General features: G+C 25.5%; 1 protein-coding gene and 1 non-coding gene across 2 annotated transcripts; one reads left to right on the forward strand and one right to left on the reverse strand.

Moving 5' to 3' along the window:
- TRNAG-CCC (transfer RNA glycine (anticodon CCC)) lies at positions 1 to 71 on the reverse strand. Its single transcript has one exon. It is a non-coding gene; the product is annotated as a tRNA-Gly (tRNA).
- A 12,165-nt stretch (positions 72 to 12,236) lies between these two features.
- LOC129288821 (auxin-induced in root cultures protein 12) lies at positions 12,237 to 13,165 on the forward strand. Its single transcript, XM_054925583.1, has one exon. The coding sequence runs from the start codon at positions 12,310 to 12,312 to the stop codon at positions 13,015 to 13,017; it is 708 nt and encodes a 235-aa protein (XP_054781558.1). The 5' UTR covers positions 12,237 to 12,309; the 3' UTR covers positions 13,018 to 13,165.
- Positions 13,166 to 15,651: the final 2,486 nt, after the last annotated feature.

Consider the following 15,651-nt stretch of genomic DNA (forward strand, 5'->3'; position numbering starts at 1 on the left):
TGCGCATCCGGGGAATCGAACCCCGGTCAGTACCGTGGGAGGGTACTATGATACCACTACACCAGATGCGCTGGTGGTGTGATTGCTCAATGTTGATTTATTCAATTTAATATTGAAAGTCTATTTTTCCCAGCCCCACAGCAACGCACATCACGCATAAACCAACACATTTAATCAACTTTTTTATATGACTATTTAGCAGTGTCAAATTCAAATATTATTAAGATTAAGAAAAATAAAATTTTTAATTCTTACACTTTGCTCATATTTTATTATAAATTTTTATATTTTTTTAAAATATTTTGGATCCTTATATTTTTATTTTTTAATGTTCTAAATCCTAAAATAAACAAAGGGTGAGAACCTCGAATAAATGTAAAACACTAAAAAATAAAAATATAAGGATAAAAAAATACAAAAAAATGTGAGAATTTATAATAAAATACAAGTAAAGTGTAATGACTAAAGTATGTATTCCTTAAGATTATTTAAAAATATCTATTCAAAAAATATTTTTACATTTGCAAATAATCAAACTCAAGATTTTATATTTACACAGTCATAATCCATTTTATTATGACTAATACTTGATGAAATGGTTGGTTTTTTAATCACCTATTTTGTTTGCCTATAAAACATGTATGTGTGTGTTTCATATCCTCTATTATTTCTTTTGCCAAATATCTAAGTTAAGACATTTTGTGTGCTACTGCTTTTTTATCTTTATTTTTTTAAAAATAGAAGGTCACATTTGATTATATTAAAAAAAAGATTGAGTTCTTATCTAAAAAAATATAATTTTAAATCTTTATACTTTACACTTTTTTTTATATTTTAAATTTTCATACTTTTTATTTTTTAATATTTTTTTTTAAATAAATAAAATATAAAAATTTTAAAAGAATTTAAAATATAAAAATATAAAAAATTAAAAATTAAAAATTTATAATAAAATGTAAGTAAAATATACGAATTTAAAGTTATAATTTTTTAAAAACGGAGGAAAGTTTGGGTACAGCTATTATTGACGCGTATTCTGTAGCCTGTACAGTGTACAGTCGCCGTCGCATGAAGAGTACATAAATTGTAGGGACAAGACAATTCAAGATATACAAATGTCAAATCTACGGCCAAAATCAAGAAGCGCCTATATTGATTTTGTTAGGAAATTTGTGATTGCATTCTTCGTTATTATTCTTTTCAATGATTCTTTCCTTTCATAATTCGGATTTTTTACTTTTTGTTTAAAATTCTCTTATTCTATTTATAAATTATTTTTATTAATATCATTAATGTTAATATAATAAAAATATAAGAAATAAAAATAAATAAAATTTTAATTATAACTCTCAAATAAAAAATAAATAAATAAATAAATAATACAATATTATTTTTTTGTATTTCTTTCTCTTACTTTTTAAAAATATTTTGAAGATTTTAATTTAAAATAAAATAATCTCATTAATCAATGATTTATAAAGTAAATTAATTATGCTTTTAAAAAGTAATTAGTATAGAAGATTGGAGGAGTACGTGACTGCTTTGTTTTTTAAATTCTAAGAATGGGTCAAATGTTTTACTCATTTCGTTAAAAAATATAAGATATTTTTTGAAGAGTTATATGTTAAAAAATATAAGGTATTTTTAGTATTTTAAGGTGTAATCATTATCTTTTTTAAAAAATACACCTATTAGTGAATAACTTTATATTTATTGTAGGATATTTAATAAAAGTAAATATAAAAAATAAAATTAATTTAAAAATAAATAATTATTTTATTAAAAGAATGAAATTTAATTAAAAATATTTTATATTTATCAACGGGGAGAGAGTAGTATTTAAATCATCGTTAAACGCGTGAGGAGCCTACCAATCCTCATATTAGGGAGTCAGAGTGAACCATTTCTTTTATTTCTGCCATAAACTTTGACTTCATTTCTAACTAATCTTAGCAGCACCCTATACGCTTCTTTAGTTCATATTGTGTCTATATTCTTTCAAAATTGTCGGTAATTAATATTGACGAAAGAAAAAATTATCAACTTTTTGGTAATTAAATTTGACAAAAACATAGTAATATACAGATACTCCTTCTGGCCTTTATTACAAGACTCCTTTATAAAACTATTTTTTTATTCTTAATATCAGGCACCAAATAGTTGATATGATTTTAATTACGTTCGGCCAAAAAAATATTATTTACATTTTTTAATATTATTCATATTTAAATTTATTAATTATGGTAGGGAATGTAATACAAGTTTAACTTTTTTTCATTTAAATAAGGGATAAAACAGAAATTTTATTTTATTTTCTAAATAAATTATTAACTTAACACTTCTTCTTAATTTTAGTGAGATAATCAGGGATGTATACTTCGAATAAAAAAAGTTAGAGATGCTTTATATTTAATGTTGTTAAACTTACAAGTTTAAAAAAATTCATAATAAAAATGTAAACTCATATCACAAACTTAGATCGTTATACTCATAAGAGTTTACCTCTATTAATAAATAGCCATTAAAATATAATTATAATTTAATTTAAATATATTAAAAATATAAATTATTGAAATTAAATCCATCTATATTGATAAATTATCATACACAAGACATAAAAATTTTAAAATAGGAAAACTTATTTTTTATATTTTTGTTTTCTTTTTTATTAATATTAATGTTTGCATTTCAAGTTTTTTTTTCTTTGAACTAGGTCTTATAACTTTTATGAACTAAATTCTTCATAGTATATAATTAACTCGCTCAACTCAAAAAAAAAATTGAAAAGCTTTACAAGTTTAACCAATATTGCATGTAGTTCTAATTTATGAATTAATTGACATGATTTTATAAGTTAGCAATGTGAAAATGGTAAACTAAAAAATAAACTGACAAGTTTAACTAAATTTATATTTAATCTAAATTTATAAGTAAGTTGACATGATTTTATAAGTTGAAAATGTAAAAATGTAAAACGAATATAATTAACTCGAGAGTTTGACAACTATGCCTATACTATTATAATAGGCATGGAGTGGAATATATTAAAAATAATTTTTATCTAAAATATAGGACAACTTATACTAATTAAATCACATTTTTCAGTTTTAACCTTTTTTATTAATGTAAAGTTATTTAATATAATTGCATCATTATTTAAAATAAAAAGTAAAATAAAAGTACATCTATAAAAAAATTAAGGGCTTGTTTAATAACCTATTTTAAAAATAGTTTTTTGTTCTTTACAATAAAAATATATATTTAATAATGTGTTTTTAAAAAGTATTTTAAAGAAAAAAATTAAATATTATTCTTAAAAATAAAAAATGAAAAGTGTTTAAAAATTATTATTCTTTTTTGTACAAAAAAACTAATTTTATTAATCATCAAAAAATAGCATTACACACACTAATCAACGAAAACAATAAAACCTAAAATGCAACCTATAAGACAAAAGTAACAAGAAAAGGTTGAAAGTTTCATGAGGAAGTATGGCTAAGAAACCTACGATACAATAATAAAGAATTATTATTCTAAAAAATATATATTTTCATTATATTTTTTTAAACTATATTTTATAAAATATCAGTTTTTAAAACAATAAAACAACACCCTTTAACTTTTTTTTAAGATTTATAAAATGGTTGAAAGTTTTAGGAGAGAGCATGACTAAGAAAGCCAAGTGTTGGCACCACTTCGTCAGTGCATTAATTTGGATCGAGAATTGAGATTGACTTACCCTTTTTTTTTGGGTAAATAGCCGGACTTACGTTTTGATACTGAGGAAAAAACATTAAAAAAATATAATAAATTTTTTAAAAAAATTATATAAATAAAAAATTAATCTCTTAAAATATCATAATTTTATTAAAAATTTTAGGACTTTTCATATTAATAAATTTTAAAGTGAAATAATTATTTTATTCTTACTGAAAATAACAAATTTCAATCATAATTTGTGTTAAATAAATAACAACTTTTATTTTGTGTATGTTAAGAGTTTGATAAAAAATCACAATTTATCAAGTATAATTTTTATTATTGTCAAGTTTTTAAAATAACAAGCTCTTAATCATAACTTTATTTAAAGAATAATAACTTTTATTTAAATAATCACAATAATTGAATAAAAAATCATAACTTATCAATAATAATAAAATAATATTTTTCATTTAAAATTTTTGACATAGAAGTATTTAAAAACTTCAGTAAGATTATGACATTTTGAAAAATTAAATTGTTATTTATATAATTTAGGAAGATTTTATTTTTATTTTTCTTATAAGAAAATCAAGAAATAGATACTGATTCCACATGTTCCCGCTTCAATCAAAGTGCAAATCACTCTTATAACTAATAAATATATGGCCACCAGTGCGTAATAATATTAATTATATTTGATTTGTTGACTATAATTAAATACCTCTTTTTCCAAATTGTTCGTCTATTTTAATTTTCTTGTTTATTAGAATCATCCGTTAAATAATTGATCTCATATGCTTCAAAATTTATACAGAAGATCTATAGGAAAAATATATCTTCAAGTCCTTATAGTTTTTTTCAATTTTAAATTAAATCCTTATAGTTTATTTTCTTTTAAGTAGGCCCTTATAATTTGATCAATTAAGCACTAAATAAGACACCAAATGAGTCACCGAATAAGCACTAAATAATCTAGATTTAGATTAAGAGAATGGATTGATTTTGTTCATTGAATGTCACGTGAGTGAAGAATTGAGATGGAAGGGAAAGGTAGTGTGCACATGGTTTCATTTAATTAATAAGAGTATTAAAATAATGATGAAGCAAACACTCGTTCAATGTGCACGATTGTACATTATTTCCGAGTAACGTGGCTCTTAAAAAGTGACATAAGGTCAGCTCAGCCCCGCGACATGCTATTTTTTTTATCTGTGTAGTTAATAGCATAAGTCAAATTAAATTCGAGTATTATCAAATTTAATTAATTAATTTATAGTAGGTCTAGCCATAGATGATTCTAGAAATGAATACATGAGAGGCAAAATTAAAAACTACTTAAAATATAGATTACTAACATTAATTTTTACCTTTTTTATAACCAAAATAAAAAAAATAAAACATGTTCAAAAGACCAACGAAATTGCGTTGGCAAGCACCCTCTTCCCCTTCACAGACGCCCTCGGCTCTAGCTCTCTCATGTACGATTACTTGATTTTTTATGTTTGTTTTTTTTTTTTGGCAATCACGTGGAAAAGGCTTTGTCGATAGTTATCTTTTCAAAAATGTATGTTGATGGCAATACCATAATTTTGAAGATTAAGATACTCTACAATAATTATGAATAATGATTTATTAAAATAGTCTAAATGTCAAACAAAAGTTAATACAACTGATAAAGATTTGGATAATAATTATTTGAGTTAAATATGAAACATCATTTGCCAAAACGTTTGAGTAAGTCATAAAGTCATATGGGCTAAATTACTTAAAAGTTAAGTCCAATCAACAATCTAAACAAAAGGGCCAGCCTTGATTTCAATGGAAAGCCTTGGCCAGATAAGTATGTCGAAATTCTATCAATTGCAAACCCATTTAGTAGATCGCTGGTACATAAAGTCACAATTTCAAATAATCTAGGATCTCGCGAGAACAAAATCATTATGCCTAAATATCTCAACAAAATGGGCTAGTTACTCAAAAATGGAACGCAATGATTAAAGACCACATCATAAATTTCACAGAATCCTTGATTATTAGTAAGAACATTTTAGATTCTAAAGAAAAAATTATCATCACTCTAACATTATAAATAGAGCACCAAATCATAAAAGAGGACGCAGACATCACTTGAAAAACTCGCACTTTGCACCTATAATTCTTAGGTTTATTGGTTAGTTTTTATTTTCATTCCAGACTTATAACCATTTACATTTTGTACCCTTTTTGTAATAATCAAACACTTATCCTATCAATTATTACGTATCTTTTATATCCGGATAAATTATAGTAAGGAAGTTCGGGAATCTTTTGTCATCAATTGAAACTCAGCATCTCTAGCACATCTAATAATTTGTTATTACTGACGAACAATGACTAATATGATCATGTGTTTAAATTTTATTATCAATGTGCGAATTTTATTGAATGACAATTTATTAACACTTCTATAAATATTTTTTAAATTGAAAAACATGCCTTAATTCTGAATTTCTTGAATCTAACTCACCTAATTTTTATTGGTATAAAAATGATAGTATAGATGTTCGCATTCATTCCAAACTCCAATATTCCATTAAGCAAGCGCATGACGCACGGAGGCAGATCCGCCGCCCCCGGAAGAGTTCACAATTAGAGAAGGAACATTCACTCGAAAAAATAAATTGATTTTAAAATATTTAATAAAAAATAAATTATATCCTCCTTCCCTATATTTTGTTTTAATTATGGAGGATTTTTTCTATTTTAAAAACGTTTGTACGTCTCACTTGGAGTAGTTTGACATTAATCGAATATATTCTCATAGATTTGGTGGATATCATATAATTATGTAACATAATAATTTTATAATTTATAATCCTTCACTTTTTAAACCACCAAATTTTCCTTTTTAAAACCAAATTATTTCTATATAGCATAAATATTACTAAATATTCTTTTAAATACAGTAAGCTAAAAGAATTTAAACATTTATAAAAAAAATATTCCTAATCTGCATTTTACACTAAGGTGCAATATCTGCAGTATTCTCTTCAAGGTCTATGTAATATATAAGGACCCAACTGATACTTCGCTGAAAATCGCGGTTTTCATTTCAATTAACCTAATAAGTAACAGTATTTTTGCATTTTATTCAAATTATAATAAATCTTCTCTTTTTAAGGCCAGTGTGTATCTCATTTGAAACAAAGTATCGATCACACACTATCTCTTGCGAATTTTTATTGAAATTATATAGTTTTTCAATTTTTAAAATGTATCTAAATATCTCATAAACATAGAAAAAGAATCCTCACAAAAAGATGAAAAAAAGATTTGTATACTTTCAATAGAATCTGACGTAATCTATATAATTAATTATTTTTTACAAAAATATATACTTTCTCTATTTAAAAATATAAAATATTTTTAACTGACTCTTATCTTTCAATAAAGTAGTTATCTACTTTTTAACTAATCCTATATTTTTATATTTACTCCTATTAAATACCTTATAATAAATATAAAGTCATTATTAATATGAGTACTTTTGAAAAAAAAGCAATAATTACAATTTAAAAGATTAAAAATATCTTACATTTTTTAATATTCAACTCCTCAAAAATGTCTTATATTTTCTAACATTGAGAGTACGTTTTAAGAATAATATATATCGATAGAAAAGAATAATACACACACGTTTAACAAATTTAAGAAGATGGGTAGTAGTATAATCTTAAGAAATTAATCACTTGATCACTATACTTTTGACTCCACTAAAATTTAATCCCTAAAATTTTATTTGATACAATTTAATTCTTATAATTTAGACTCAATTAAAACATAATTATTAAATTTTGACTCTAACAATTCAGTTCTTTACAGTTATATCTATTTTAGAATGTTGGTCCTTACATTTTAAAAGATAAAATTATAAAAACTAAAGCTATTATTAATCTTTAAGGACTAATGTTTTAAATTGTTAAAATTATAAGAACTAATTTGTATTAGGTTAAAAATTATGATGAAATGCACCACAACTGAACTAAATCATAGAAATTAAGTTGTATCACGTCAAAGTTTGAAAATTAAATTAAAATCGAGTCTAAAGCACATAATTCAAATCATGATTAATTTTTTCTACACATTTTTAATGAATCATCGGTATGTAAAATTTTAGACCTTAAGGAGAGATTTTAAGGCAATTTCTTTTTTTAAATAATAATAAAATCTCTATAAAATATATAAATAATAATTTAATCTCTTAAAATATCATAATTCTCCTAAAGTTTTTAGAAACTTTTTCTGTCATTAATAAATTTATATAAATTATCAAATTATTCTTGTTGAGAATAAATGATTTGCTGTTAAATCATTTATTTGTTGCTGTATTGTTAAATTTTTTATTTGCTGTTGTATTATTACTAATATAAAAAAAAGTTATAAATATTTAAATAAAACTTACAAATTATTTATTTTCAACAGGAATAATTTGATAATTTATATAAATTTATTAATGATAGAAAAGTTTTTAAAAAATTAAAAAAATTATTATATTTTAAGAAATGAAATTATCATTTATATATTTTAAAAATATTCTATTATTATTTTTTTTTTTCGTTTTTTTCCTTTTTGTAATTGAAGAAAGCCATCACAGTAACACTTCGGAAATAGAATTACTCAGTTTTTGCCATTTTGTGCACCCAAGAGTCCTACATATCGAGACCTAAGACTGTTCCAAAAAGCAAATGGTGGAAAAGCCATTATTAAGGTGTAAAAAAAAAAAAAAAGGACAAGAGAAGAAAAGTCATTTTGAATATACATAAAAAGTGAAAATACAGTTGCAAGCTAAGCTTTTTTCTCATTTTATGTCATTTCGTCCGAATCTGTCCAAACTTTACGAAAGACATAAATTTAAAAACTCAAAAAATAAGGGAATACAAACATGCAGACAGAAAATGCAGTATTTACAAACATAAATAAATAAGTAAAATGAAAAAAAAAAGAAAGGAAAAAGGCAATGACGTTGTAAAGCTAAAAGAAGTAGGATATATTTTTTTTTTGGACCAACAAAAAAAGTAGTTGGATATTGAGTCCCGCCCCAAACGGAATAAAAACAAAAGTAATCCAACCCTCTCTCGCCTCCACACTTTTCTATCCCTCCACGTGCTCTTTTCAAAATTCACATTTAACTACCCAACTTTTTCTTTATATGTAAGTATTTCGTATCTAGGGCACGCTAGGTTAAGAGGACTTTGAGGGTTAAAGCTATTAGGATGGAATCCTTTTGAGCTGAAACTTTAATATTAATGATCTTTCATTTTCAAAACTCAAACTCAAAATTTTTAATTAGGTCAATGTAATTTATTTACATGTTGAACCAAACATATAATGATAGGCATCCAAACTTTTTAAATTCAAACATCTATAGAAGTGTTGGCCTATTTATTTTTCCATTTCGGATGTGTCTAGGGAAAAGCTTCAATTTTTTTGCTTCTCACGTTGGCTGAGTTGTCCCACATAAAAGTACATTTGAAATTTGAGCACTAGTTCCTTCATTTAAAAATATAAATTATCTTTTGAAATATCAAATGTTAAAAATATTAAGCTTTTTTAATATTTTTAAGTATAATTAGTATTTTTTTAAAATATTCTTAATAAATAAATTATTTTATATTTATTTTTAAGTGAAATATTTTATAAAATAAGAGTAAATATAAAAAAATAGTGTTAGTTTGAAAATGATTAATTAATTTGTTGAAAAGAAAAATTTAATTAAAAATATTTTATATTTTTTAATAGAATAGTACTATCCAAACACAGGCACTATCCTTGTCTTTAAGATTTGAAATTATTACAAATTTTACCAAAAACATATGATTGGAGTGGATGAATGATTGTTTTTAATTGTTATGCATGAAAAAAATATTTTTAGGAGAGTTTTTTTTTTACCTACATAATTTGGCTTGTTTAATTAGAAATAATTGGAGTCGAAAATCTAATGTGATTTTCATAAACTAAATAATATTTAAAAAGTGTGAATTTTAATATTGAGACGTTTTTTAAGCAATCACTAATTTATTTTAAGATTTTCTTTTAAAAAAGTGAGTCAGGGTTCGAAGATGTAATTTTACCTAGTTCTTTTTTATTTTCCTTGATAAATATTAAATAATAACTTCCATACAGTGCATGCTTTCCAGATTCCTTCCCCCCGAGTCCCGATGTCCCTTATCTTGTCCAAATTCAATTCCATCACAATTATATATATATATATATATATATAATATTTCTGTATTGTTATGTTCCAAACATGTTGTAATATATTTTGGTATTATTTTAAATTAAAAAATATAATTGTTAGTCCATATATTTTTAGTGCATTTTAATATTAGTTTTTATGCTTTTTTGTTACTCCTAACCCCTCAAGTTTTATCTGCCTTTGACGTCTATTAATATGTATATAACTTTATTAATTATTTTGTTAAGTCGGTAAAATTATAAGGAGTTGAATATTATGAGATTAAAATAACTGCAAATTTTTTTATTTACGCACCCCTACTATCGCATCGTCTTTTTTTTAAAGCTTAATCATTTACGTGTTTAAAGATTTAAATTTAATGTTCTTTTTAATTGTTTTTTTTTACCACTCATTATAATTTTAACAAACAAGCATAAAAAGCAGTAACATAATATGTGTGTGTGTGTTAGCCAACTTTAAACCCTTATAATCATATTTAAAAATATAATAACTAACATTGTAGAAGAATAAAACTCAAGGGGCTAACATACAAGCTGAAAGTACAGACACTAAAAGTTGTATTTTCTCTTCTAAGTTTTATTTCACACGTGAGTACCCTGGCTCACATTGCCACCAGCCATACTTAAATTTATTTAATTATATTTCTTTCATCCCCAAAAATTCCCCTACCTTTCTAGTGAGATTCTTCTTGCATGTGACTTTTTATAATACCCACTCTAGAGGCTCTTTATTTTACTTTTATTTGGGGTTTTGCTTTAATTATGTCATTAATTACAACATCAAATACAATATTTCTTTGCGAATTTTGACTATGACACTAAATAAGTAAACATAAAGCTTTCTTGCTTTGCAGCATTTTAATATTGCAATGAACTCTATTATACAGGTACCTTGAATAGGCCGCAAGATGGCAATAGAATCACGGACTAAAGAATTCAATGTATATATGAATGACAATCCAGAAGGATCCTCTTTTGATCTTCTGCATTAATTCATTCAATTTTAAATATAATTTTCATTACTTTCTTATTATTTAAGAAATTGTAATTAAATTCTTCGAGGCTGATTTTTTTTAAATTTAATGCTCTCTGCTTTCATGAATATTATGTCAAATTTTGCTAGTTAATTATTCATTAATCAATAATGTATTATATTGATTTTTTGGTTAACAAATCATCTAAAACAAATTTGATTGGCAAAAAGAAAAAAAAAACTAATGCAAATTTCATTCATTGATGCCCCAAATGGAATAACGTATTTTATGTGATCTTATCAATCCACATTTTCCGCTCAATTATGTATATTAAAATTAAAATATTAAAACAACATTTACGGATCACGACAACAAATTTTTTAAAGAATATCATTATTCATAAAAAAACATATATTGGGTGCGCGTAGCCGACATCCAAGTCAGTGACCGTTGAAGGCTAAAACAGTAAAAAGAAAAAAAAAAGTAAAAATAGGTTTAAGATTTCAAATTTCCTAAGTATTGTACTATCACTCAACAGATTCTCACGTGAAGTCTAGGCTTAAAAAATGGTTCACCGACTAAATTACCAACGATTTATTTGAATTTTTTTTAAATATTGTTAATTATATTTTTGACCAACTTAAAATAATAAAATTTTTAAAAAGTAAATTTAAAAAGTAAGATGTTATTTGATTATAATATTCTAAATTTAATCTCTTATTTTTTTATTTAAAAAATAATTAATTTATTAAAAATAAAATTATCATTTTAATAATAATAATAATAATTAAATATTAATTTTTTAGTATTATAAATTAAATAATTAATTATATTAATTTTTAATATTAATGTGTAATGTAAATAACAAATCTTTATCATATTGTTTTAAAATTACAAATTTAAAAATTATAAATGATTAGAGATTAAGTTTTAATATTATAAATAAAATGTTATGTTATTTAAAATTTTTATCATATTTTTTAAATATTTTAAATATATTATATTTATATAATAAAAATTATAAATTATTATAAATTAATATTTTTTTTATAAATGTACGTTCAAAAACACATTTTATTATTATAATTTAAATAACTTTTAGTGTATAAAATTAATTTTTAAAAAAATATATTTAAATATAAATTTTATTATAATAATTAATTTTTATTAAATAAATTTTTATCAAATAAATTTTTAATAAATTAAGAACCAAACACACCTTAGGTCTCAATCGCGCGAACGATGCACCGGGTCACTCCCTCCCCATCGCGCGTGCCGGCCTCACTCTCACTATCCCACCATATATATGTGTCCACCACCATGAAAGGGGAGATAATAGCCTCGACTATTCTGCACGTTCACGGTTTCCGCCTTTGTTATTTTCTTGTTCTCTCCTTCAATGGCTCCTTGTTCTTCTTCGTTTTCTTCTCTCATCTTTGCTGTCTCTGCGATTTTCTTTGCGTTATCTTTCTCATCTGTTCATTCTCTCACCTGTAAGTCTCAGAAGCTTCCTGATAAAAAGGCATTCTCCAACTGTACGGATCTCTCGAGTTTGGGCGCTACCCTTCATTACTCTTATAATGCCACCAATAACTCGCTCTCCATCGCCTACGTCGCTACTCCGGCTAAGTCCGGTGGCTGGGTCTCCTGGGCTATAAATCCGACCGGCCTAGGCATGTTAGGCGCCCAGGCTATCATCGCCTTCAAATCAAACGACACCGTCGTCGCCAAGACCTATAACCTCACCTCCTACAAAGCAATCACCGAATCGAAGCTCTCGTTCGACGTTTGGGACCTGAGCGCCGTCGAATCTGACGGTGCCATCACGATCCTCGCGTCGGTGAAGGTGCCGGGGAAGCCGGACAAGCTGAACCAGGTGTGGCAGGTCGGGTCGTCGGTGACCGACGGGAGACCGGACAAGCACGAGTTCGCTCCGGCGAATCTCAACGCGAAATCCACTTTGTCGGTGTCGACGTCAACAACCGCGGCGGAAAACACCACCACCGGGAGCGAGAAAAACGACGGCGTTTCCGCAACGAACAACAGATTCGGCTTAGGGTTTTATGCTGGTTTGTTAATCCTACTAGCGAGTTGTGTTGATTTCTGATCTCCCTTTATTCTGCACCACTACGAATAATATTCCATCTGCGTGACTCTTACTATTTCTGCGGATTCTTGTACGTGAATAGGCGGTTTAATTTGTGTTGATCAGGATTTCAGTTTCAGATATATAAAATTTTATTTTTCCTCCTCAATCTCCAAGGTATTTATCCAGATATGAGAATCAGTATGATGGATGAGGATTTAGTTTCTCATTTCTGTTTTTATACATAATTAGAAATTATCAATTATACCATTTTTTTTAAAAAAAGTAAGTGGAAGAAATTACTGAATTAGTATTGAGTAGGAACTGTGTGTGCTGAGTGGGGTTACTGTCATCTGTCTAGAATTATTATTGCTTCTACTCTGTGGTCGACATTAAATGTTTGAAGGCAGATAGAGAAGGCGTTGATATTTTTCTTCGGCTTGCGTTTCTTCGGATGTGAGTGGGACTGTGGGATGGGCTAGGGATTAGGGAATCGCTTAACCCCTCTGGTGTGGGACCATTGGCATGGGATCATTAGACTGAGATGTCTCTCATACATATCCTTCAGGTTCGGAAAAATTAAAATCAAAAAGCACTTTAATTTTATAAAATTAATAATAAGAATTTCGTCAATGTCATATCTTTTAATTACAGCTCCTCTAGAGTATGCTTTGTCTCAAATTATAAAACTCTCTTAAATCAAATTTCACATAACAATAAATATCATTAAATATATTTAATAATTTTATCTCTTAAAATAAAAATAAAATTTTTTAAAAAAACTTATAATTTAATATATTCAAAAAAAATCGATAGAAATTAACGAGAAAAAAAGTGATATTAAAATTGATATATTTAATAAAATATTAATATACTCAAAACATCTTAAATTTTGTGATAAAGGCTCTATAATTTAGGATGGAGAGAGTAAACCATTGTAAATCATATTTCATATATTAATAAAAATAATTATTTTTTTACTTGAAAAATTAACATGTCCTTTTTTTTTTTCCTCTTACTCTTTTACTAAAAAAGGACATGGTTTTTTCCCCCTTGGATCCCTTTCAATGAAGGGTGAGTTGAAGTATTTACTTTTGTTATATTTCTCATGCTCACGTTAATTAATACAAAAATAAATTTAGAAAAATATTAAGAAGCCTTTGTTGATGAAAATGATGAAAAATAGAATGAATTAAAAAAGTAAAGACAAACATAAAATTTAAAATTGCATAAAATGTCCAACATAATTTTATTATTTGGAGTCTCTATTTAGAATCTTATTAAATTAGCTCCAGCATCCTAGGCTTAGATTTTAATCCTCTAATTGTTTAATTTTGTTGGAATCTGGTTTACCTTTTTTTTTTTTTTAGCAGGTTTCTCCTTGTACAGCCTTCTTTTTTTGGTTGAATGAATTCTCATTTCCACTAAAAAAAAAAAAAAAAGAAGTAGCTTCAGCATGAATGAACTTTTCTCCTCAAAACTCTTTTCAATTAAAGTGGCTTTAGTTTGAATCAACTTTTCTCCTCAAAATCTTTTTAATTAATTTTTTTATTCAAACACGATTTTTAATCTTGTAATGAGCCTTTAACAACCCAACTAAAGTTTGAGCATCCAAAAATCGAACATGCTCATAGTGTTCATCACATAATGACAATAATTTTTCACCAAAAAGATTACTATAGACGTAATTATTTGAAATGGGAATGATTTATTGTAATAGAATTCGATGGTAAATATTTGTCACTTTATATTTATGTATCATGACCTTTAATGTAACTTCTATTAAATTATAATTTTCTATTCTAATATCTTTCCGGAAGAATTTCACTTAGGACTCCCTCTCAGGGCATGAAAATTTGCATGTAGGGGCCAATGCAATTACAGGGGCCATATGTGAGAGTCTCTCTTGTATTTATCATACATGGATTTTGTCTATTACGTAGAATTAAGATTAGTTAAGTAAAGAATACAAAAGTATAATGATGACTTTTTATTTTTAAAACGAGTAGAAATTATTAATAATATTTACAACTATTTAATACTCTACATGTTAGAGAAAATTATAAAATATATTTTTTCTTTTTAAGTTATAGGAATTACATGCTTTAGTGAAATATGGATTTTTTTTGTATGTTTATTGTTTAGATGATGTTCGCATGTATTTTTAAAATTTAAAAAATCTAGACAATTTAAAAAAAATTAACAAGATTTAGAAAAGATTTAGTGAAAAATGCATTTAATTTATAAAAATAAGAGGGACAATGGTTAGAAACATATCATCTTATCTCTAACATGAGCTTATCATTAACATTTATTTTTCATGTATTTTTCCAAAAACTTATTTTTTAGATGTAAAACTTGCCCAAATAAATATTAATGAGCCTATTTGCTCCACAATTTCACTCATTTATTTTTCAATAAAGTAAAAAGTAAGAACAAAAAGGTAACCCTATTGTCAAACACCCTAAAATTCTCATTAAATCATTCTAGAACCGTGTAAGAGACTAATATCTAATCATATCTATAGCCATAAGGCTAATATAATCGGGGGGTGGGTTATAAAAATACAAATATCAAAATGTTGATGTAGAATCATATGAGCAAGAAAATCAGCGCATTGATTAACTTTCCTAAAGACATGGTCAAAGGTAACCA

Source organism: Prosopis cineraria, unplaced genomic scaffold (genome assembly GCF_029017545.1).
Source record: "Prosopis cineraria cultivar Desert tree isolate PC_DT_omini unplaced genomic scaffold, ASM2901754v1 PC12, whole genome shotgun sequence".
NCBI lineage: Eukaryota > Viridiplantae > Streptophyta > Magnoliopsida > Fabales > Fabaceae > Prosopis > Prosopis cineraria.